Here is a 25,417-nt window from a genome sequence, read left to right as displayed (position 1 = left end):
GTCATCCACTCTTCTGATTTGTGAACCCCGCCTCTGGTAGAGATGTGAGCACACAAGTTTGTCAAAGTGACACCAAAAGATATAGTGACCGTTCCAAGCTCACACTGCTTCACTGAAGCATATCAAGCATAATGTGATCCTGATTGCAAATTCCACTTTTTACACAGTGCCTGTTTATACAGGCATTTTGTCTCCTAAGTGTTTCCAGGTTTAACAGAAAAGGGGATCTGAGGCAAAGATTGATTCAGTAATTTGCCAGGAACATAGGTTGATTGAGGGTGTATTGCCTGGGTTAGAACTGTGGAGTTCTGCAGGTCTGCAGTCTCACTCTTCAGAAACTCTGTAATTTTGGACAAAACTGTATCCCTTTTCTCCTTTAAATCAGTACAATGGCAGCTCAAGGTCTGAAAAGCTAGTTTTTGCCTGTGCAGTATGTATAGACGAGGAACATTTCACTTGAGTCAATCGTCAGTTTGCGTCCTGCAGAGGGACATGCCACAGGAGTTGCTATACTTTTTCAATGGGTTACAGCCTCTGTAAAGGATACTTAGATTATGTGACAGGAGCTGTGGGGCTCTCCTATACAATCTTCCAACAAAACTATTGCTAAATTCCTTATTTTTAAAACCTGCCTTTTTTTTCTCACAATCCCAATGCCAGTTTGGGCAGCACTCTACCTAAAATTACCAAGTAGACAGTTACAAAGTCACAAATTCCTTCTGTATTGTTTCACATTGAGTGGCCAGTCATCACGTGAAGGGCCTTCATCAGTATCACACTTTATTTTTAAAAAGTTACCAAGCTTGCTTTATTTTATTTTTTTAGTATACATTTTATCGATTTTAATCAGGAGCATCATTTAACATGTACTAGATATCATGTACATAAGCAGCTTATAAATGTACAAATAAAATGAGTACAATCTCTGTTACATAAGTAGTGTTACATTATTCCTGAGTATAAGAAAATAATTGTCACAGACAATACCTTATAATGTACCTATAGTTGTAACATTCTCAAATGGTCACTGACTGTGATATGTCCATGTGATTACTAAAGCCTTCTGAACAAACTCCCTCCACTATGAGTTAAGTAACTGGGCTACAAGAGTTGCGTCTGTTTATATGTGAATCCAGGGCACATCTTTCTGTTCTTAGGAATTTATTGTCCCCACTGAGCACACTAGAGTGCAATGCATGGGAATACTATAGGGGGCACCGGGCTCCATCCAAGCCCCTTCTATATAAGTGACAAAGTTCCCCATGACAGTTATCCATGTACATACATTTGGCATGGCATGATTCATTGTCTAATTGCGCTGCGTGTGCATTGATTACATCTCTATTTTGTTCGTCCCATTCCTGGACTTTGAAGGTTTCCATTAGCATTTCCCATGACATAGCGATGCACATCTTTCGTAACCCTCGCTTTTCATCTCTCTGAATTTCCCCGCTTTCAGCCAAGCTCCAGTGTTCTACTGCTTCCCTCCAGGTAGCGAGTGTTAGTGGTCTTGCTGCTTTCCACCGTCTAGTTATTCGCTTTTTCGCAATTATAAGTGATCTGTTAAACACGCCTGCACCTTATATCACTTGGGGTGAGGGTAAAGCCCCAGCAGGCAACTCTTTGCTGTGTTCCATGTTTGGCCTTCCACCAACTCTTTCAGTATCTGCACTATTTGCGCCCAATAGGAAAACAGTGCGGGGCAAGCCCATATCATGTGGACGAAGTCTGCATCTGTTTCCACACAACTGGGACAATTCGCTGCCACTGTGGGAAACATTTGGGTAAATGGTGCTGTGTAAGGTATGCTCGTTGCGTTATCATATATTGGATGAATTTAAAGCGTGTATTGCGTGAGACTGTTTTTGGGTAGGGAAGAAGGAATTACCACTCTTTGGCCATTAGGGCTTCTCCTAAGTCCGTATCTTATTCGACACGCAGTGCAGTAAGGGACAAGGGCATTTTCGCCCTTATGCTTATGTAGAACTTTTTTGTCACGTGTCTCCCTGTCCCCATCAAATGTAACATCTGTACTAGGTCATGCTTTGCATGTTCCTGCCCATCCGGGCCCAGGTTCTCCTGATGTAATGGGTCTTCCCAGCATGCATTGGAAATAGTGTGTTGGGCAGTCCTTGGGCATGATTTATGTCTGTGTGCGACAGTAGGGTGCCGTCTTTGAACAATAATCCTAGGGGGCCACCACCTCCCTCTCCAAGGCAGTCATCTGGTGCCATGATGTGTGTCCCGCTGGTGATAGAGCGCACAGGTCACCCGGGTCACAAGTTTACCAATTTTCCCCGCGCACTGGGCCCTGACGCGAGGGACCAAGACTGAGTTTGCGTGAACCGGGTGATTTCTCGCACGCCACTATGAGTAATTCGGGGGGTGACTCTTACACCACTTACTATTCATGTACCTGACTTACCACAGGCACACTACTCCAGACGGATCAGGAGCTATCAGGGAATAGGTGACAGATTTTCTAGGAAAAGAATATACTTTATAAAGCAGAACACATTTTCCACACTGTAATCTGTAAAATAACCACAGACACCTGATGGGATTAAAAGTTTATCTAATGATTTCAAAGTGAATATGTCAAGATAAGCAAAATACAAAATAACACATCAAGCATTAAGATCACAACCAAAATGTAGCTCTGAATTAGGGCAAGGACCATTTGAGTATAAGTGAACACTATGGGATATGAGCATTTAGGGAACACGCTATTCGACACAAGTTTAAAATAAAGCGAGGGACCTAAAATGTATATTTAGACTAAGCTACTCATGCTATTCTTACTAAGTTCACTGCAACCATGCTAAGGGAAAGGGAAAAACGGGAACACACTAATAAAATATGACAGTTTTGATAATCTCCTACAGGTGGGGAGAGAATTGCATATAATTTGCATTTCAAGGTGATAGGGCAATATCACAGGCAAGAGTGCTTTATTAAGGAAAAGGAGAGTAAGTGAGAGAAAGACGCAAACCCACAAAGTAATATTTACCTAATTAGGAATGAGGACCAACCCTGGCCACGGGTCAGTTTGGAAGGACGGGGACAAGGACCCTCAGAAAAGGAATGCCAGAATGCGAGCAGGTACAGCTCACGGGCAGTCAGGACAGGATACCCCTCAGGTTTGGGTTGGGACTGGGCTCACCAAGGTACGACCAACACCCACAGCTTCGGAAGCAACGCCTGCGTTACCCCTCTCTGCAAGTAATCCGCCAGTAACCCCGATTGGGTTTTCGAATTTCCCCAGCAAAGTGCTTCGCCAGCACTTAAGACTATTTCCACCCCTAGGAGTTTGTGGAAAGTATGGACAGAGTGCTCCGCAGCACTCTAGATTGAGCACCTATAGAGTTCGTAGGGTCAGTGACAGGTCTGCTACTCGGACAAGTCGGACAATTTTCATAAGCTACACTAGGGCAATTATACGATTTTGGGACCCTTAGACCACCCACTAATGTTGCCAGTGACAGTTTCCTACATTATGATTGGTCAGGAGAGGTGATTCGATCATTGTCACCTCCTAGAATTCAACGTTCCCATCATAAATATTGAAATTTTGCTTATCCGCCCCTTGGGTTCACGTTCCCATCCATAGGAATACAGTAGAAAATACGAGCGTACAGGGTATAGCAACATTGTCTCTGTGTTTCAAGGTGGAATTTCATCGTCTTGTGCTGGGTTCTTAGGCGCATTGGGCTTCAGGAGCCAGCTGGCTTGTTTCAGCTTCTGCGCAGTAGAGTTTCTCCCAGGTCACATGGCAATACTCAGAGGAGCCTCATCATGGCGTCGGTTATGTATGTCCCAGCCCCCAGAGACGCGATACATGAAAAGTAAGCGAGAACAAATTAAAATCACACATAAAATGATCACACTGTATACCGTGATAAAATTTTACACACCCCTTACTTTATAACAGCAATAGTATTAAAGTTTAGTGCGAAAAGGCAGATAGGCTAAAGCAGCAGTTGCAAGCATAGAGCGTGGTGAGAGACAAGCGGCCATGTTTGCAACAGTGCGCATGAGCAACAGATTCCCTCCAGAATGCGAGTGCGTCACATCACATGGGTATGACCGACGCATGCGCAGACTGAATTTCAGCGAAGCGGCCATTTCTTTAGTGCAAGCATTGTGAGGATGAAAAGACACATAGGCAAGCCTCTTGGGGAAACCCGTGTGTTGGGGAAAATGCTAAATATAAGACGGACAGTTGGATTAATATGATTATTTTTTGAACGAGGTTCATGAGTGAGAGCAAGTCGCTTTACGTGCGAATCCTTGCTCCATCAATCCCCTCTTTGATGATATTTACTATCATCACTATATAACGGAAACAGATGCCAACTTTCATTCTTCCATATCATTCATTTCTATCTCAATGAACTTATTGTTGATTTTTCTTTCGGCTTCTCTATGAGAGTGGTGATTCTTTACCTTTTTGTATATTTCATTCCTCAATTCTTCCAATTCTAATTAATCAATGTTTCTTTTCACCCCTCTCTTATTTACAGTGGACTTCCTTTTGCATTTTTGACATTTACAGCAGATGAATATGATCAGAACAATCACACCTATTCCGATTATTGGCATCAGTATTTTCCACAGAAGATTTCTACCTAAGTTAGAAAACCAACTACCTATTGAGGAGAGACCTCCAGTCAGTCTCGTCCAGGCACTGTCAACCTCTAATGGTTTGAGCTCTTTTTCCAAATTAGTTATATTTCTTACATATCTTTTAAGTTCGATACTTTTATCAGGTATGTAGGTGCAAGAATGTTGCGCCTTCAGCATTCTACAGACTCCGCCCTCTTTTGCCAATAAGGTGTCAAGAGCAAGGCGATTCTGCAAAACCATTGATCTGATCGCAACCATTTCAGTATTGACCAGCAGGAATCCAGCAGCAGTGTCAGTAGATAACCGATCCACTACTGTAGATAATTTGCAAATTCTGTGTGTGTTCAGAACTACCCCCATTCCAGGTATCAGTGCACTAAAAATATCACCTATGATTTCTCCTACACTTTCACGTTTTCTACGCACTAAGCCATTAGTGTCTTCATCATTGCTTCCAGCAGCATTATTCACATGGTATATTTTCGGGAAAACAATGCCAAAGTAGCAGCTTCCATACCAGTGATCCGGCAATTTGAAATAAGCCTTGTTCCCACATATATAATATATTCCGGGAAACACAGGTTCTGACCCATTTTTGAAACCCCAACCTCCAATTACCTTATAATTATGTTCACACTCGCTGGAACCAATGAATACATTGTTATAATATTCTGTCCTTTCTCTATGGAGACAAAGTTTTCCTTTCCGTTCAAAATCCAGCAACAAAGCAGGATTAGCTTCGCCTTGTGAGGTGTTATCCATGTGCTCGGCCCACCTAGGGACTCTATCCTTTTCATCATTTGCCTTTTTCTGAAACTTTTCCCTCCTTCTGTCTGCCATTTTTATAAACATCTTTTCCTGCTCTTGCAAGGAACATGTCAGATTCTCTTGTCGTGCTTCATCTAAGTCTGTCACCTATAGTCAGGAAATATTCACCCATATAACGGGTTACCTCGCTTTTAACATGGACAAGGTTCAGATGTCCTCTAATAGGAAGTTCAGAAAACACTACGTCAGCATTTGAATAGTAGTACTGCAAAGTGCTTCTATAAAACAAGCTAGCTAATATACTACAGGAAATTCCGTAGGTTAGGGGTAAGTGGTGATATGTCACACCTTCAGCTACAGATGTGGGTAGCTTCATGCAGACATAAGTCTTCTATTTCCATAGCTTCTACATAATGCACTAACAGGTTAGCGAAAACATTTAAATGCGTCCTGTTTTTCATTTTGTGAAAGTGCAGTTCACCCTCATCTGATGCTTCTAAATTCTGTCGTGTGTGTCTTTGCCTAACTGGATTGTCATGTCGTTCTAAGCTTTGTGGTGTTTCTGCAGTCTGTGCAACGTCTGTGTCTAATATTTCAGGTTCAGTAGGGGACAGGTTAGGATTTTTACTTATCATAAAAGGTATAAAGACGGTTAATCCTATCCACATCACTATTAGCATAGCTATACTACATAAGCATATTTTACAGCAAGTTTTACAACACCCAAATCTGGATCTCCCAGCTACGCTTGAATCAGACATTTTAGCTTACAGGTGGCTTTTGCAACCCCTCTTCTTCTCTTTACACCAAGGCTTCGCTCTGTTGTGTCTCAAGGAGGGTCTTCGTCCGAACTCCGATCAGTGATGGACTCCTCGTCACTTTTGCCACTGCGATTGGGCTCATCAATTTCTTCCAGCACCAAGTATGTCCATTTGGGGCTCCGATACAGTCTATTCTGTTTCTTCACTCTGCCGCTCTTTCTCAGAGACTTGCCTCGGGCTGCTTTTCTTTCACTTTCAGCCCTCTTACGGTCTTTCAGTTTCTCCTCGACTGTTTTTATTCGGAGTCTTAGCCTTTTGACGTACCTGGGTGTACTTTTGCTTCCGTGACTTTCAGTGGTCGAGGACACTTGGCCTTCCTCGTGCACTCTTTTAATTTTTTCCTTGTGCTTGACCGAGTTTATTTCCCTCCCTGTCTGATTAGTTCCAGGTCTTTCATCTATTTCTTCTGCCTGGTCCTCAAACTGATCCTGTTCAGGTTCGCTTTGTAGGTTTTCTTTGCTTTCAGGTGAACTGGATTCTGATTCCTGAACACGTTCATCTATTTCTATCTGCTCTGGTTCATGCACTTCGTTCTCTTCACTTTCTTCCGCATGAACTTCAGCTTTGACCACTATCTGTCCCTTTCCAGACTCCGGAGTTTCAGGTGGAGTGTCGAAGTCTTGATCTGTCCCTACTTGGCCTCTTTCCTGATCAGGTGTGATGTGAGTCTCGTTGACCTGACCTTCATCCTCTAGTTTTGTCTCACCTGGACTATCCCACTCACTGTCTAGGTAGGAATATTTCCTGGTTCGTATTGGATCATGAACCTGGTCGTCGGCAGGGTACCACTCAACGCCTCGACTTGTGCTCGGCAGTTCGATGTCAGCGAGATCCGGACTCTCCTCGGGAGTCTCCTCAGCGGCGCTGCCTTCAGCTTCAGTCGCGTTTTCTCCGGTTACCCGCTTTGTGTGGCTGGCATGGATCCACTTCGGCACACCAGCACACTTTACAGCAGTAGTGGTGACAAGGATCACTTGTCTTGGCTTTCCCCACTTTGGTCCAAGGCAACTCTTCCGGGTGTGTTTCTTTAACACCACCCAATCGCCTGGTCGTAGCTTATGTGCTGGAGTCTTGGGCCATTCGTCTTCTGTCTCTCCAATCTGGTGGGAGATAGAACGCACTTGGTCACCCAGCTGCTTGCAGTATTCTAGCACCAAATCATCAGTAATGCTTAGCAGTTTGTGTCCAGGTACCCATGCTTGTCGCATCACTCTCCCCATTAGTACCTCATGGGGGCTCAGGCCTGTTTTTCGATTTGGAATACTTCTCAGACTCATCAGCACAAGGGGCAAAGCGTCTGTCCAGTTCATTTTGGTGGAATCGCACATCTTCGCCAACCTGGACTTTATCGTGCCATTTATCTGTTCAACCACCCCAGACGCCTCGGGATGGTAGGCACAGTGCAGTCTTTGCTTCATTTTAAAGGCCTTACAGAGCTCTTCTAGGACGTCGTTGGCAAAATGCCCACCGTGGTCCGTTTCAATCGTCTCAGGGATTCCATACCTAGGTATCCACTCCCTGAGCAATAGCTTGGCTGTAGTTAGGGCATCATTTTTCTTAGCTGGGTAGGCCTCCACCCACCGGGAGAACAGACAAACTATGACCAGGATATATCTATATCCCTTGCATTTGGGCATTGTTATAAAGTCTGCCTGCATTCTGACAAAGGGACCTACTGCCTTTCCGATGGTACTCTGCTCCACTACAGTCCTCTTTCCTGCATTGAATTGCTGACACACTAGGCACCTCTGGCAAAGCCTTTCCGCCTGGTTCCTGAACTTTGAATTATAGAACACCTTGTCAAACACACGACACATGGCATCCCTTCCCATATGTGTTGGTTCATGTATCATTCGGACCATGGGATCTATCAAACTGTCGGGCAGCACGGGCACTCCATTTTTGTCTACCACCACACCGTCATTCCTCATTCTGCATTCATTTTCACTCCATCTACCTTTTTCTTCCCTGCCTGTTGACTGTTGTAAGTCTTTTAATTCATCCCACGTTGACACATTATCAAACAACATCAGTTGGCAGCTGTGTCCTCCCCACAACCCAATTTGGAGGGACATTTGGTGTCGGGCACAAAATTGTGCGATTTGGTCAGCGTATCTGTTCCCGGCTGTCACATCATCATTTACTGATCTGTGAGCCGCACACTTGACCACAGCCAATTCTTTGGGCAATTGAATAGCTTCCAATAATTCTTGTACCACCTTTCCGTTTCTGATAGGGGTACCTGAGGAAGTCTTGAATTCTCTTTGTAACCATAGTTGGCCGAAGTCATGAACAACCCTGTAACAGTACTGACTGTCGGTATAAACAGTTATTCTTTTGTTTTTACCCCTCCTGCAGGCTCTTGTCATGGCTATGAGCTCTGCTACCTGTGCTGATTTCACTTCACTTAGGTAAGAGGCTTCTATGGTGTTTGTCAATGTGACTACAGCATAGGCAGCACACAGACCACCACTCTCATGTCTTAAACATGAGCCGTCCACGAACATTGTAAGTTCCCCATCAAGTAATGCTACTTCTCGGATGTCAGGGCGGGGCTTAGTGCTGAATTCTGTTAGATCAATGCAGTTATGTTCCATTTCACCCTCGTCTACGTCCAGGGGAACAGGTAACAGAGTTGCAGGGTTTAGGACATTGCACCGAGAAATTGTTACATTCTCAGCACCAATCAAAATTCTCTCATACTTAGTCAGCCGACTAGGTGTGAGATACTGGGTCTTGGTTCTTGTCAGTAGAATTACAACAGAATGTGGAACATATACGGTGACAGGATGTCCCATGACAATATTCTCACTCTGTTCCAGACTGACGCAAGTAGCAGCTACTGCTTTCAGGCATCCGGGCAATCCAGCAGCCACCGGATCTAGAGTGGCTGAGAAATAGGCTACGGGACGCCTGACCAGCCCATGCTCCTGGGTCAGGACTGAGAGCGCACAATTTTCTCTGGTGTCACAGAATAATTCAAAACGCTTGGAATAGTCTGGCATACCCAATGCAGGAGTGGTACATAGACAATTTCGCAAGGTTACCCATGCGGACATGCTTTCACTGTCCCAACTGACTGGGTCTTCCACTCCTTTCTTGGTCATTTTTATCAAAGGTTTGGCTAGATTTGCGAATCCCACAATCCACTGTCTGCAGTACCCCACAACTCCTAGAAACATCCTCACCTCTTTCTGAGTTCGGGGTAGGTCCATTGCTTTAATTATCTTGATCCTTTCTGTGGTGACCTTTCGGATCCCTTTCTCTATCTGGTGCCCCCGATATTTTACTGAGTTTTTACAGAACTGCAATTTGTCAGGGGATACTTTATGTCCTCCTTTTCCTAGGTGACTCAGCAAGGCGATGGTGTCGGTGACACAGTCATTCTGAGTTTTAGATGCCACTAATAGGTCATCTATGTACTGTACCAAAACGGACTCTCCGGGCAGTATCAGGGTCTCAAGACATTTCTTTAGGATCTGGTTGAAAATCGAAGGACTTTCAGTGTACCCCTGAGGGACACGATTCCAGATATAGATATGGCTGTCAAATTCAAAACTAAAAAGGAACTTGCTTTCTGGATGCAATGGGATGGAAAAGAATGCATGGCACAGGTCAATGACAGTGAACCATTCCGCATTCCAAGGAATCTGATACAAGATTACGGCAGGGTTGGGCACGATGGGACAGCAAGGTACAACAATTTGGTTTACCTTGCGCAGGTCCTGCACTACTCGGTATTTCCCACTAGGCTTTTTAATCCCAATGATAGGCGAATTGCAGGGGCTGCTCATTACTACTTCTATGATTTCTGCTTCGAGCAATCGGGTAATTTCAGTTGCGACTCCTGCCTTTACTTCTGCACTCATTTTGTACTGTCTTGTTTTGGGATATACTGAATTTGTTCTTATTGATATTTTAACTGGGTCCACGTTTGCCATTAAGCCTACATCTTTTCCCGTGAAATCCCACACTTCTGGTACCACTCTTAACTGAAGCTCTTCAGGCAAGTCTTCAATCGTCAAGGTTTTAATGTCAGCGTCAGGTCTTACTAACATCAGTTTGTACAAACCATCTTCATCGGGGGTCTGAATTTCGACGCCTTTTTGTGAGCAAAAGATGGTGCAGTTCATTTTGCACAACAAATCGCGTCCTAACAGGTTCACAGGACTGGAATCACAGACCACGAATCTGTGCATTTCTTTAAAGTTTCCTATGGAGATTTCCATAGGCTCAGTTACTGGAGTACTTATTATCTGATTGGAGACACCCACTACTTGGATAGCTTCTCCCGAGAGGGGTAGGTTAGGAACATCCACTGTTCTCACAGTGGACCGGGTAGCACCAGTGTCCAACAGAAAGGTGACGTCTTTTCCTTCAACCTTTCCTTCAATGTATGGTCCAGTCTGGTCTACCGGTAAGGAGGCGCCAAGTACGCACTCCTTGTCCTCCCCTCTCAGGCCCCGTCAATCTTGTTCATCACAGAGGAAAGAATCATTTAACAGGTACTGTGGAATTGCTGCATTGCTTCCATTCTCTCCCTCCCATATTTCCGCCCTTTCATTCTGCTGGCCCTGGTTCTTATAATTCTGTCTAGGAGCGCGAGGTACTGGAGGTAGCTTTACCTGTTGCTGGTTCTTTCTTGTCCCCTCTTTCTGCACCTGTGGATTTAAACCATTTATAGGGGCATTAGCGGCCTGCAGGTGTGGACACTCGTCTCTCCAATGCCCTAACTGGCCGCACCCGTGGCAGGGGAACTTCTTCATAGCCTCTTCCCGACTCAATTTTGCCTGGGGCTTCCCTCCTCCCCCAGCAGTGGCATTCTGAGCATTATTATTGGAATTCAATTTACTTAACTGTTTTTCTTGCTGTTCAGCCAATTTCACCTGTGCCCACATCACTTTCTCCTTGAGGGCTTTCTTTTTATTTTCGATTTCATCTTCGCAGTATTTTGCGTATTTCAGAACATCATCTATGGGCTTTCCCTGCCAACTTATTTTATTATCTCGAATCCATTGAGATATTTCAGGCCTTAATCCTAGCACGAATCTGTAACTGAAATGGGTCATGTCTTTCATGTCCACATTATCGATACCACTGTAAGTCTTGAATACTTGCAGTAACCTTTCATAAAAGGAATGGACAGTTTCATCGCGTTCTTGGGTGGTTCCATCTGTTCTGGTCCAATCTGTCTCTTTTGCGGGCACCTTTTTCTTGAGGTATTGTATGACTTGCTCATACTTCCTCATTACTTCCGGTGCGGGAGCTCCTGTTTTCTCGTCTCTCGCATATTCCTCACTAGGCCAATCAATCTCAATTTTGCAGTCGGTCCACAAATCTACAGGGACCACAATGTCGAAAAACCCATCCAGGTCTTTCAGTAGACATTTCTGAACTTTTATAAAACGTTCTACCTGCCTGTACCAATCAACTGGTTTTCCCGTAATTTCGGGAAGTCATTTGTAAATGACACAATATCCTGTCGGGACCAAGGGACATGGACATATTTTCCTCCCGGGACCTCTCTCATGGGACACAATTTTTCTGTCGGGGTTACTTCTTTTAACACGTATTCTGAAGCCTGAGACTTAGCCCTGCTGTCTTCCTTTTTCTTTGCCCACCGAGTTCTCCATTTCCCCACATCTCCCCATTTCTGCAAGAGTTTCAATAATTCCTTTATCTGGATCTGTTTTCCTACCATATTCAAGCTCTCTAAGTCTTTGTCCGAAAAATCTACTCTGTAGGGTTTCTGAAGGATTTTGGAGCGACTGACATAGATTCCCATTTCTGTGGCTGTGTCCATTAATCTTTCATGGAGCAATCTAGCATTTCGGGTAAGATTTTTACTGATAAACAGTAACTCTTCTTCACTGTATGAGTTTAAGCGCTCTAATCCTACGTTTCCAGCCATCATTTCTTCTATTTTTATCCTTAGTTTATAGATCTCTAACGGTCTGGATTGGGGAGTGGTCTCTTTTTCCAACTCTTTGGTCCATCTGTCTAATTCTTCTGGTGATACTACTGTGGCACTCCTAACCCCAGATGCACCTTCAATCAAAACCTCTTTTGGCCTACTCTGACTTCTTGCCCCCGACATGCTAGTCCTAGGTTCTCTAATGGGCAAATCCATCAGAACCACTGATTCACATTCACTCTCTTGATCGTCATCTATGAATACTTCCTTTCTCGGGGGTGGAATGCTAGGAGTAGGCACTATTGGGGAGATAACAGGAGGACGAGGACTAGCCAGGTTATCCCTATAAAGAGGAAAAGCAGGTCCAATGGTTACTGGGATAGTCTGGGAATCTGGATGGGGATGTATCTGGGCTATGGTCCGGACTAAATCATCTCGCTGCCTGGCCAGGGCTTCCTTTTCTTGTTCTCGTAAACCTTTCCTGCGGAATTATCATGCAATACTTGGGGTACCTAGGGAGGGTAAATACTTGGGGCAGTTGGAGTAACCAATCGTGGTGGTCCTTCTCCAAACGGCTGATAATTCGGGACCGTGGATTTTGGTCTGCAAAACCCATCCCCTTCACTGGTTTTACTGTCTGTACCTGTTCCATCTGTTTCGCTATCCCTCCGACATCTGGGATATTTGGCAAACGGGTTTGGTGAACTCAAAGGCTCTAACTCGGCTACATAGGGAGGGGGGTTTTCATCAATAAATCTTCTAGGTGCTCATCTTCTGAGTCCCCTACGGGCATTGAGTGATGGGTTTTTCTTTACTTTTTCCTTTCCCTTGTTCTAATACCCCCATCATTGGAAACAACCCTTCCACCATCATGCTTTGTCTCCAATGTTTCATTTTCTGCTCCTTGGTTTCTCTATGGACCCTCGGATACCATTTGCTCACTCCCTTGTCCATCCGGGGTCTATCTCTCTCCAAAGCCTCAATTTCCCACTCTTCTAAGGCTTCGTACTGAGTCAATCTGGGTCTGGGATGCAATTCATTCATGCGGGTCCTTAAGTTAAACAGGATCCTACCATTAAAGGTACCATCAATAGGAAATGCTAGGACTCCGTCATTTGCAGTATACTTTGCCCAATTCTCTAGCCATACACAGGTATGATACCCTTTTTCAAACATCATGAAGGAAGCAGGAGTATTCGGTGGAGGAATGATCACACCCTCTCTAGTTCTAATGGGCTTATCTGTTTTGAAGAAATTCTTTACCTTGTCGGCAAATGACATTTTTCTCTTTATTCCATACATCATGTGCGGTCTACCTCGTATAATCTGTTCCTTATAGAAGCCTGAGTTCTGTGGATTAGGTAAGAACTCAGGATACCACATATGCCTTTCCAGGCTCGCTTCTAACTCGGCCTGATTAATTTTGTTTACTTTGGTACTTCCAATGCTAGCCCAACTCTTATTTTGTAGAGACCAATCAACACTGTGAATACAAAAATCCTTATCCAATGGGTGCGCGGCCTTTCGCGAGACCAAGTCTCACGCTCCGGCACTCACCCCTCCCTTACAAATTCGGCTTCACTACACACCCGCTGTTCTGACCAATACCAGCGCGGCACGGAGTGACGTCAGAGCAGCTTTCCGCCCGACTCCCTCCTTCACAAGGTAACGGAAACTTTTAACTTTTCCTAAAGTGCGAGTGCAAAACTTAGTTACTAACACACAACGTCTGCCACTATGTCTGAGTGTTCTAAATAGGTAGAAAAATTTCCTCTCACTACAAGTAAACCACTTCTGTCTACTTTTCATTCACCCTGTATAGACTTCTTTGCCTAACCTCTCACACTAGTAATATAGAACTCGTTATTCTTCTGACTCATCCACTTCAGTCTGGGATATGTACTGAGCCAGGATTTCACCAGCGGACTATCTTACTTACCAGTCAAGCCTCGGAGACCCTATTACTCCTCCCACATGTGACCCTTTCTAGGTGATATCACAAGGAAAGTTTTATACAAAGGACTCGTGGCTATCAGTTATACAGTTGAAAAAAGATCCTAATTAGTGCTTCCAGGTATTCTTAACCCTACACTAATGACTCTAAACAAGTGACTTTTCCAGCTAACCGGATTCTACTCACCGTTAGCTATATACTTCCCCGGGGATTCGGACTACACTGAACGCTTACAAACAGTTCTTTGTTAATACGACATGTAACACTTATAGCAGCAATGCAAAAATCATATACATTTACCTATAAATCCTTAAAACATTGCAAAATATTTGAACCAATACAGTAGAAAATCAGCAGCACATTTTATTTTACACGGTTTGTTTATCAATTATCCTGTCTACCTATCTTAACTAGTCCTAACCATTACCTCTGCTACCAGAAAATTACTGATAGAGCGCGCAGGTCACCCGGGTCACAAGTTTACCAATTTTCCCCGCGCACTGGGCCCTGACGCGAGAGACCAAGACTGAGTTTGCGTGAACCGGGTGATTTCTCGCACGCCACTATGAGTAATTCGGGGGGTGACTCTTACACCACTTACTATTCATGTACCTGACTTACCACAGGCACACTACTCCAGACGGATCAGGAGCCATCAGGGAATAGGTGACAGATTTTCTAGGAAAAGAATATACTTTATAAAGCAGAACACATTTTCCACACTGTAATCTGTAAAATAACCACAGACACCTGATGGGATTAAAAGTTTATCTAATGATTTCAAAGTGAATGTCAAGATAAGCAAAATACAAAATAACACATCAAGCATTAAGATCACAACCAAAATGTAGCTCTGAATTAGGGCAAGGACCATTTGAGTATAAGTGAACACTATGGGATATGAGCATTTAGGGAACACGCTATTCAACACAAGTTTAAAATAAAGCGAGGGACCTAAAATGTATATTTAGACTAAGCTACTCATGCTATTCTTACTAAGTTCACTGCAACCATGCTAAGGGAAAGGGAAAAACGGGAACACACTAATAAAATATGACAGTTTTGATAATCTCCTACAGGTGGGGAGAGAAGTGGAACAATTCTAATAAACAATTGCAAATAATTTGCATTTCAAGGTGATAGGGCAATATCACAGGCAAGAGTGCTTTATTAAGGAAAAGGAGAGTAAGTGAGAGAAAGACGCAAACCCACAAAGTAATATTTACCTAATTAGGAATGAGGACCAACCCTGGCCACGGGTCAGTTTGGAAGGACGGGGACAAGGACCCTCAGAAAAGGAATGCCAGAATGCGAGCAGGTACAGCTCACGGGCAGTCAGGACCGGATACCCCTCAGGTTTGGGTCGGGACTGGGCTCACCAAGGTACGACCAACACCCACAGCTTCGGAAGCAACGCCTGTGTTACCCCTCTCTGCAAGTAATCCGCCAGTAACCCCGATTGGGTTTTCGAATTTCCCCAGCAAAGTGCTTCGCCAGCACTTAAGACTATTTCCACCCCTAGGAGTTTGTGGAAAGTATGGACAGAGTGCTCCGCAGCACTCTAGATTGAGCACCTATAGAGTTCGTACGGTCAGTGACAGGTCTGCTACTCGGACAAGTCGGACAATTTTCATAAGCTTCACTAGGGCAATTATACGATTTTGGGACCCTTAGACCACCCACTAATGTTGCCAGTGACAGTTTCCTACATTATGATTGGTCAGGAGAGGTGATTCGATCATTGTCACCTCCTAGAATTCAACGTTCCCATCATAAATATTGAAATTTTGCTTATCCGCCCCTTGGGTTCACGTTCCCATCCATAGGAATACAGTAGAAAATACGAGCGTACAGGGTATAGCAACATTGTCTCTGTGTTTCAAGGTGGAATTTCATCGTCTTGTGCTGGGTTCTCAGGCGCATTGGGCTTCAGGAGCCAGCTGGCTTGTTTCAGCTTCTGCGCAGTAGAGTTTCTCCCAGGTCACATGGCAATACTCAGAGGAGCCTCATCATGGCGTCGGTTATGTATGTCCCAGCCCCCAGAGACGCGATACATGAAAAGTAAGCGAGAACAAATTAAAATCACACATAAAATGATCACACTGTATACCGTGATAAAATTTTACACACCCCTTACTTTATAACAGCAATAGTATTAAAGTTTAGTGCGAAAAGACAGATAGGCTAAAGCAGCAGTTGCAAGCATAGAGCGTGGTGAGAGACAAGCGGCCATGTTTGCAACAGTGCGCATGAGCAACAGATTCCCTCTAGAATGCGAGTGCGTCACATCACATGGGTATGACCGACGCATGCGCAGACTGAATTTCAGCGAAGCGGCCATTTCTTTAGTGCAAGCATTGTGAGGATGAAAAAACACATAGGCAAGCCTCTTGGGGAAACCCGTGTGTTGGGGAAAATGCTAAATATAAGACGGACAGTTGGATTAATATGATTATTTTTTGAACGAGGTTCATGAGTGAGAGCAAGTCGCTTTACGTGCGAATCCTTGCTCCATCACTGGGATATGGTGTCCCAGCAGTGGGATATTAGGCGCATAAGGGAACATTGGTGCCATGTATTTTAATGCTTGTTCCCAAAAATGTAGTGCTTCTTGTAATAACAGAAGCAGTGCACACTCAGTCGGGCGCCCAGTATGTAGCAAGGAATGCAACGCGCCTCGGGCAATTAATCTGGGTGTGAAGGCAGTCTTGTGTAGGTTGCGGCCCGCCAACCAGTATGAAAGCCATTGCAATTGGCTTGCTATGCAGTTAGACCCAAAATCAGGGGCCCTCATTCCCCCAGAACTGGTCGGGAATTGAAGTTTTCTTAGACCGACCCTGCGCCTCAAGTTAGCAAGCTTGCTTTGCCACCATTTGCTCAGCATTGTGGGAAAAGTTCTTTGAAATAGATATTGTTGTTTCAGGTCTTGCTGTGAATTAGGGAGGATTTTGAAGATGTCCAGGTTAGAAGTATCTTTTATTAGGATCATATCCACACTCTAACCTAGCTAAAGAACTTAAAATTGTTTTTGGTTGGCAGTGTGCGCTAAACATAAACATCCTTTCACTTTTTATTTGAGACTACTTATTCATTGTTGGTATCTCCTTGCTTATTCTTGTTTCAGAGCCAGAGCATGAACTGTTCCTCGTTTATGGCAAGGGTCGACCAGGCATCATACGTGGGATGGACATGGGTGCCAGAGTTCCAGATGAGTATATGATTCCTATTGAGAACCTAATGAACCCCCGGGCTCTTGACTTCCATGCAGAGAACAGTTTCATCTACTTTGCGGACACCACAAGCTACTTGATCGGACGGCAAAAGATAGATGGCAATGACCGGGAAACGATCCTCAAGGATGGTGAGTATATGACTGTGCATGTACCAGGGAAATGTGCAATGGTCATACCAGTAAATGTCTAGCTCTATAGAAATAAAACGCATCATTGCCTGCCACTGCCACATACAGGCAGTACAGTGCTGTGACTTGGCTCTACTGTCATCACTCATTACCCACACTGCATCAGACACCACAAGATGGCCCTCCTCAGATGCACTTCCTACATTGTGTTTTCATAACATTTTAAAACTCAAAAGGACAGCCATATCTGATAACTTGAAATATTTTTTTATTGTGTAAGGGAAGGAGGAAGGGCCTCTTGAATGGGAAGGGCCACAAGCCCATTCATCTACGATTAGTTGGTGAGGGCCTATGAAGTGGCGACTATGCCTTTTGACATCACTGGCCAAGAGTCACATGTAGACCACCTCACCCAAACAAAAAAGAAAACCAATACATCTGAGGCTTCTGCCTATGTCCTGGCGAGTATACAAAATCCCCAATGGACATTGGCTGTGCTGAGCTTCCTTACACTAGCTGGAAACCCACTCTCTTTATGGGTTTCCAGCTCACTCTACCTACCACCTTGTCATGTTGGTGCCCCACCAGGTGACCGGTGAATGCAGTCAATATATGGTGTGACACACAGGACCCAGTTATTTGGCAGATCTGGAGACAGATATTTTGGAAAACCTTAAGCATTTCATTCTAAATAAGTGACACACATGTGGTCTGATAATTATTTTAAGAAGCTTCGGCCGAGACCGTTTGTCTACTGAAGTCAGAGTTGTGTTTTATGTTCAGTGTTAATGACCTTCAATTGTTGTTTTCTTCTTTCATCATTGCCTTTTTGCTCATACCTTCCTCCTTGGCTACCACCATGCACTGTCCATGAAATGAAATATTGTTTGGTATAGAACTCTCTAGCAACCATGGATTCTTTGCACTGAACTGATAAGTGTTTATGGAAAAAAATGGGGTGCTATGCAGCTAGAATAGTCATGTTTTCTTTTTTTCCCAATTCCAGATGGTCGCAGAAAACTCAAACCTAGGCATTATTAGATTTAAATGGAATTTGTGTAACACCTCTCGATAGTTCACGGATCTCTGCTTTCACATGCCTCCCATGCATGGGTGCTGTTTGCAAGTCCTTGACTTTCCCGCACACCATACGGTTTCCTGGTTTTTGCAAAATCTAAACTCTGTTTTGTTTTGTAAATTGTGCAAATGTCTTTACCAATGTACAACAAAAACCATCATTTGTAGCCTTTAGATTCATGTTTTAAAAGTTAACAACATATAAAGTATGAGGTCTTGCTCCCCAAGGTGTTATCTTTGTTTACCACATCAGTATGGGAAACCTTGCCCAATTACTTAGCATTATTCACCATGAGAAGACACATCTTATGAACATACTTTAATTTTTGTTAAACAGATATGCTGGTTTATCCATTCAGTCTCTTGAGTGTCTTTAAGCAGTAGCCATAATACTAGAATCATATTATGTTATAATGCATGTCATTAAACCGTATGCGATCAATCTCTGTGTTGGAGATTCTTTGCTCATGTTTTGGATCAACTTGGAGAAGTGATTTACATCCGTTATCTAAAAGCTTAGACTGATGTGCCACACTGTCTTAAGAGGCAGAGCTTGAGAAGAAAATTGTGCCTAAAATGTTATTTGTTCTAACAGCAACAGCTAAGTTACCCCAAGATGCATAATAGTAACCTTAATAAAACTGACACTAAGGGCACTACTCACACAAATCATAACAAATAATTTTTCTCTCCGCCTGACCGACCAACAATATGGTCTCTGAAACTCTACAGGTTTATTTCCTGGATTGTTAATGGAACTTTATCAGTGGACACGCAATTACAGATCTTTTTCTACTGAACACATTGTCAGTATTGCCAATTTACAAGTACAACTTCAAGGAAGCTGCCACAACATCACACAGAGTAGGGGTGCTGACTGATGTACACCACTGTTACGTATCAAAGGAAATGTGGAGGGTAGATTCTTCATTCTTTGCATTCAAGTAAATAATATAAGCTGCTTGATTTAGATACTTATGTTGCTATTGTTAAATCTGTATGTTGTACTGTGGTATTTTATTTTTAAGACCTTTGTTCTAAAGAAACAAATATAGGGAAAGTGAATTTATATGAAATATCGGGTTGACCAAACCCATTCGAAAGATGGGTACCAACATTTTAGGCTGTACCTGCAGGACAATAAATGTAGGAGGAGAATTTAATGTACCTCTGAACATCACTCTTTGACGAATGGATATAAATAAGCGTTTCCTTTGGTAGCGAAAAGTTTCACATGCAAAATGTTGCTTCCAATTGTCAAAAGCCAACAGCAAGCATACATTTTTCAAGCAGAAGAAATGGAAACAGGATCTTGCTGTCCCACAGTACACATCTAGAAAATCAGACTGAGGAACTGTCGGAGTATCTTGAAATGAAGTACAGTCGGGAAAGGATTTCTGCATGATTTGCTTATTCATCAAGGCTTTCGTATGTGGAAAATGAGTACTTTAATCTTCATTAGAAAGTGAAAAACAAAACTTTGAGAAGTACTTTAAATAGAGCCTTAAAATGTGGAAAAATATACAGAGGCCAAAAATGTAGCGATATTTCTGTAACACTAGTTAGAAAAAAACTTATGAAAAGATTAATAGACCATTCAATAGGTAAATCTGCTCTCTTTAGAAAGAAGCAAAAGGGATTGGAACTCTACCTTAAGAGGAAGGACAACACGCTGCATCAGAGAAAAAAAAGATCTAAGGTTTACACATTGTCTATTTAGAAATATTTCGGTCATTGTATGGTGTAAAAGAAAATTGTGTTCGAGGCATATGGGCTGCATACCACACACTAGTGCAATAGATTGCCATCTGGTGGTGGGCCCGGATGATTACGTTTTGTTGTTGTCTTGGAAGAGTCTTTATTTGGTAGATGACTCCTCCTGTAGAGGGTAGTGAGCAATTGGTGCAGTATGGGGCCCGGCCACTATTTGTTTAGTTGCTTCCCCCAGCTGTAGAGAGCTCAGTTTTAAGTTGTTGGAAACTGCTGAATTTTAAGGCCTTTTCTGAAATGTGCGTGATTTGCTTCTGCCCTCAAGCGTGGATTCAGTGCGTTCCATAGCTTGAGGGCCTGGACTCACACTTATCATACTCCATGTTGCAGTTCTTTGAAAGTTCGAGATTTTCCACTGTCGAGTGCAGAGTTCTTTTGGGGGCATTGTCTTTATAGTTGTTTTTATAGGTAATATAGGCATAACACCACCTGCACAGTGTGGAGGACTTTGAGCTTGACCTTTGTTTTGAGGCTTTTGCAGCCTGTTGAGCTTCTTTGGCAGCTGTGTGCAAATGATGGTGCAAGGATTGCCATCCCCAGGGCTCTTCAGATGAGCAAAATGATTCAATTGATAAAGGAGGTCTATCAATTTATTTCCTTGACTACTTTGCTGACTTTGGGGTAAAGGGTATTTTCTTGATTGAATAGGACTTCTAAATTACTCCCTTTCTGTGTGGTGCCTCGTGGCACACTTAACCAGGAATACCATTTGAAAGGCGTTGAGTTGGGTTCTGTTTTGCAGCGCAAGTGGATCCGATCTTGTTCCATTCAATTAAAGAACGCTGACGTTTGTCATCAACAAGAACAGTTTGAATGTTTCTGGTAAGGAGGACAGTTTCAAGACCTAGTCCTGGGTTTTAGGGCTATTATCCTGTATGATGGGTATCTTTCATAGATTCACATGCCTGAATCATTCCCCGTCGTCGTGGTGGGAGTCCCCGGTACATAAAAATAGTAATGTCATATAGACATATATACACGAATAGGCCGGAGGCCTCACATTAGTAACCTATCCGAGTCCTTATGTAAAAAAGGACCAAACTTTGGCCAGGAGCCAATCAGCTACTACCACCCTCTAGAACCTTCCTGGAAGGAGCCCTAGTCCCTCAGATTTTCTACCGCACGTCGTGCTAAGGGAGTCTCCACTGAGCTCTGCTCAGGTTTCTGGTATTTCTGGATTTATTCCATATTTTTCTCTTCAAATTTACTCTTGTGGAGGAGTGCTAGAGTCTACTATGTCTACCACTCCTAAAAAAGGGCTCTTTAGACCTTGTGCCTCGTGTAGTAAGCTGAGACTGCATGTAGATGACAAACATGAAGACTGCCTCTCCTGTCTCTACCCTGACCATTCTGCCAAGGATTATAAGGTCTGCCGCACTTTTTCTGTCAAGACTTTAAAAGACAGAGAGGGACGCCTGCTTCTGTGGCTTCAGAGACTGAAGGACAAGGATCAAACAGTCTCTTCAGGTGAGAGCGAGTGTTCCTTCAGGAGCTCACACTCCTCTTCCAAAATGCCAAGACCGACATCTCCAGGTCCGTCTAATATGCCACCTCAAAAGAAGACGCCAAAGTCTTCAGAGGGTCGTCCAAAAGCCGTGGCAGTTAAGACTCCTCTTCAGGAAGCCACCTTCAAGAAGCCTGTGCTGGTGTCTTCTGCCATGCCTGTGACAGCGTCGACAGTAACCATCTCTGTCGACAGCATCGGCCTTCACCTTCTTGACGACATCTACCTCAGCATCGTCGTAACATCTATTATTCCTGTCAAAAGAGCGTCGACGGCAGCTTCTTCGTCAACTAAGTCGAAACCATCGTCGTCGACGACCACCTCGTCGACTATGTCATCGACGACGAAGCCATCTACTAAGCCATCGACGTCGACACCAGCGTTGACGAAACCGTCGACGACGAGATCGTTGACGAAGCGGTCGAGGACAACTCCAACGTCGACACTGCCGTCGATGAAGAAACCACCACCGTCTACGTCGTCGCCGAAGATGACAGAGGTCTACTGTGGCTGTCAGCATCCCACCGTCGACGACCACCCCGTCGACGGAAGGCTCTCCTAAGCTGAAGTATACCTATACACACTTCAGGATGTCAACGCGTACGCTGACGCCAGAGGCTACATCTCCTAGCAGAGTTCAGCCACTGCCCCCGGTCCACTTACTGGAGACTGAGGACTCTGATGATGGTGCCATGTTCCACACTGCAACTAGTCCATCACAGCGCAATGTCAAGGTCCATGAGAGTTCGGATTACGAAGATATGGGTCAGGCAGAAGTCCCATACCAGGAGGAATATCAATCGCCTCCTCCTTCACAACCTATGGTGTGCCTCCCGGCCTCAATAGTCACGGACCACCAATTCCTCATAGCGGACTACAAACAGCGGTTTCCGCCTACTCCGCCACCTTCAGTAGTGCCACCACAACTCGTGACACCTGCTCCTCCTCCTCGCCCTAGACCACCTCCGCTGGTCATTACTCCGGATCCTGTATCTTTGCCTCCTCAACAATCTTCGGATGAAGAGGAAGCAGTGGAAGAAGACTAAGAAGGTCAACAGGAGGAGGGAGAAATACAGGATGATGAGTGGAATGACTATCCTTTCACATCTGGCATCCCTAGACCAGGCACAGGCGGATTCACCTCCAGAAGATATCGGGGGGTTTCATAATGTTATAGAGTGAGCAGCAGCAAGGTTCAAAATAGAGATGACCACGCAACCTCAGGACTGCTTCCTATATGACTTTAAGGAGCCATTCAAGAAGACGGTTCGGTCAATCCCTATTATTGAACACATCTGGGACCAGGGGGTAAAGATAATGAATAATCCCTCATCTCTACTTCCAGTGCCGACCAGGCTTGATAAGAAGTATAAGGCCCCGGACACGGCTCCGGCATGCCTTACAGGCCATACTAAACCGGACTCCGTTATTACACAGGCCGCGCAGCGGAAATCCAACAACCCAGCTGCTGCGCTGACTGCGCCTTCGGATAAGGAAGGCCGTAAACTGGATTACATCGGGTAGAGGTTCTCGTCGATGTCGGCCATTACTGTCAGTGCGGCAAACTCGCTAGCGCTCTTGGGGCGTTACATTCGCCAGATGTGGGCAGATGTTGCCCCATACCTTGGCACACTGTCAGAGGAGCAGAAAGAAGAGGTAAAGAAGATCCTCCTCGAGGGAGAGCGGTCCACCTCTGAGATTATTGACGTGGCGATGGATATCGCCTCTACAGGATTTCGCCAGCTGGCGGGGGAAGTGGTCCTTAGGCGCCAAGGCTGGCTGAAGGCTACACCTTTCCGGTCGGAAGTCCAAGCCAAGGTACTGGACATGCCGTTCGACTGAGAGCTTCTCTTTGGGAAGCATATTGATGAGATGCTGCAGGGTATCGAAGGATACCGAGACCGCAAAAGCCCTGGGTACCCTCTAGTACAAGAATACTTTCTTTCGGGGCTCCAGAGGTAGAGGCCAGCAGACAAGAGGTGGCTATCAGGGATACAAATCCTCCTACTGCTCGTCCCAGCAATACAAGCCTCAATACCAACAGAGGCAGCAACAAGGCCAGTCCTCGTACAATAAGTCTTCCTTTCGAGGAAGAGGAGGAAAGAAAGATTCCGCCAGAAGGCAATGACTTCTTTCTGCAACAGACCTCCACTTCACCACGTTATGTAGTTGGAGGGAAAATTTCCAACTTCCTCCACAATTGGCAAAGAATAACGACGGATCGTTGGGTTCTCCAGCTGGTTCGGTTCGTCCATACTCTGGAGTTCGTGGACACTCCTCCTTCAAACCCCCCTTGTCCCATGCAGCACAAGAATCTTCATCTCCTTCAAGTGGAACTCTCACTAATGCTTCAGAAAGGAGCCGTAGAAAGAGTTCCCAGAGGTCAGAGGGGGAAAGGATTCTATTCACGGTTCTTCGTGATACGAAAAAAAGGAGATGAAGTGGAGACCTATACTGGATCTAAGGAACCTCAACAGATACCTCAAAAAACAATTGTTCCGTATGGTATCCATTCAGGAGGTGTTACAGCTACTCAATTCCAAAGATTTCATGGTGTCCTTAGACCTACAGGACGCCTATTTTCACATACTCATCCACAAAAGTCACCGCCAATACCTAAGGTTCACTGTGGCGGGCAGACATTACCAGTTCAGAGTGTTGCCATTCGGCCTGAAGTCGGCGCCATGCATTTTTACGAAATGCCGATCTCCAGTGGCAGCTTACCTTCACCAGCACTATCACCAGGTATTACCCTACTTGGACGACTGGCTCATAAAGTCTCCCACTCTAGAAGGCGTGAACAGATCTTCCAACGCCTGTCTTCAGCTCTTCGAGAGTCTAGGACTTACACTCAACCAGGAAAAGTCAGTACTGCAGCCCTCTCAATGCCTCACTTTCCTGGGAGCAATTCTAGACACACATCAGGAGAAAGCCTTTCCATCACAGGAGCTTCAGGTCAAACTGAGGTCGCTGGCAGCCCACATTCAGGTCAAAAAGACCAAGGTGAGACTCTTCAAGTCACTGCTAGGAATGATGTCCTCCAATATCCTCCTAATACCACACTGCCGCCTCCGTATGCGTCCCTTACAGGAGGCGTTATCATCTCAGTGGATCCAGTGTACGGGATCCTTCGACGATCTAATCAGGATCACTCCGTTCATGGTGAAGGCCCTGCACTGATGGCTTTAAACAAAAAACCTGAACCAGGGCCTTCGATTCCTGCTTCCAATCTCCCCACAAGTGATTACAACAGATGCATCCTTGGAAGGATGGGGTGCGTTCCTGCAGGAACTTCAGATCCACGGTCAGTGGTCACCGGCAGAAAAACTGCTCCACATCAACCTGTTAGAGTTGAGGGCAGTATACCTGGCACTTCGAGTATTCCTGCCCAGAATCAAGAACTCCCCAGTGCTTGTGAGGACGGACAACACCACCACAATGCACTATTTAAACAAGCAAGGGGGAACTCGATCCATGACGTTGTCTCAAGAATCACAGCTAATTTGGAAGTGGCTACTCCAACACAACATTTCGCTGAGGGCGGAGTACGTCCCAGGAGCAGACAACACCCTGGCGGACTCACTAAACAGGCAACGCTCAATTTGCCACGAGTGGGAGCTCG

The 25,417-nt window shown here is 44.6% G+C and overlaps 1 protein-coding gene across 2 annotated transcripts in view; it reads left to right on the top strand.

The window, feature by feature from the left end:
- The window catches only part of LRP1 (LDL receptor related protein 1), a 1,437,817-nt gene that overhangs the window by 288,690 nt on the left and 1,123,710 nt on the right, over window positions 1-25,417 (top strand). For both annotated transcript variants that reach the window (XM_086966724.1, XM_086966716.1), the window contains exon 11: window positions 17,208-17,444. In XM_086966724.1, coding sequence (XP_086822850.1) covers window positions 17,208-17,444 — 237 coding nt within the window. The remainder of the gene's footprint in view (window positions 1-17,207; window positions 17,445-25,417) is intronic.

The sequence above is a fragment of the Lissotriton vulgaris genome, chromosome 1_1, assembly GCF_964263255.1.
Source record: "Lissotriton vulgaris chromosome 1_1, aLisVul1.2, whole genome shotgun sequence".
Lineage (NCBI taxonomy): Eukaryota > Metazoa > Chordata > Amphibia > Caudata > Salamandridae > Lissotriton > Lissotriton vulgaris.
This window is presented reverse-complemented; position numbering and strand designations above follow the sequence as displayed.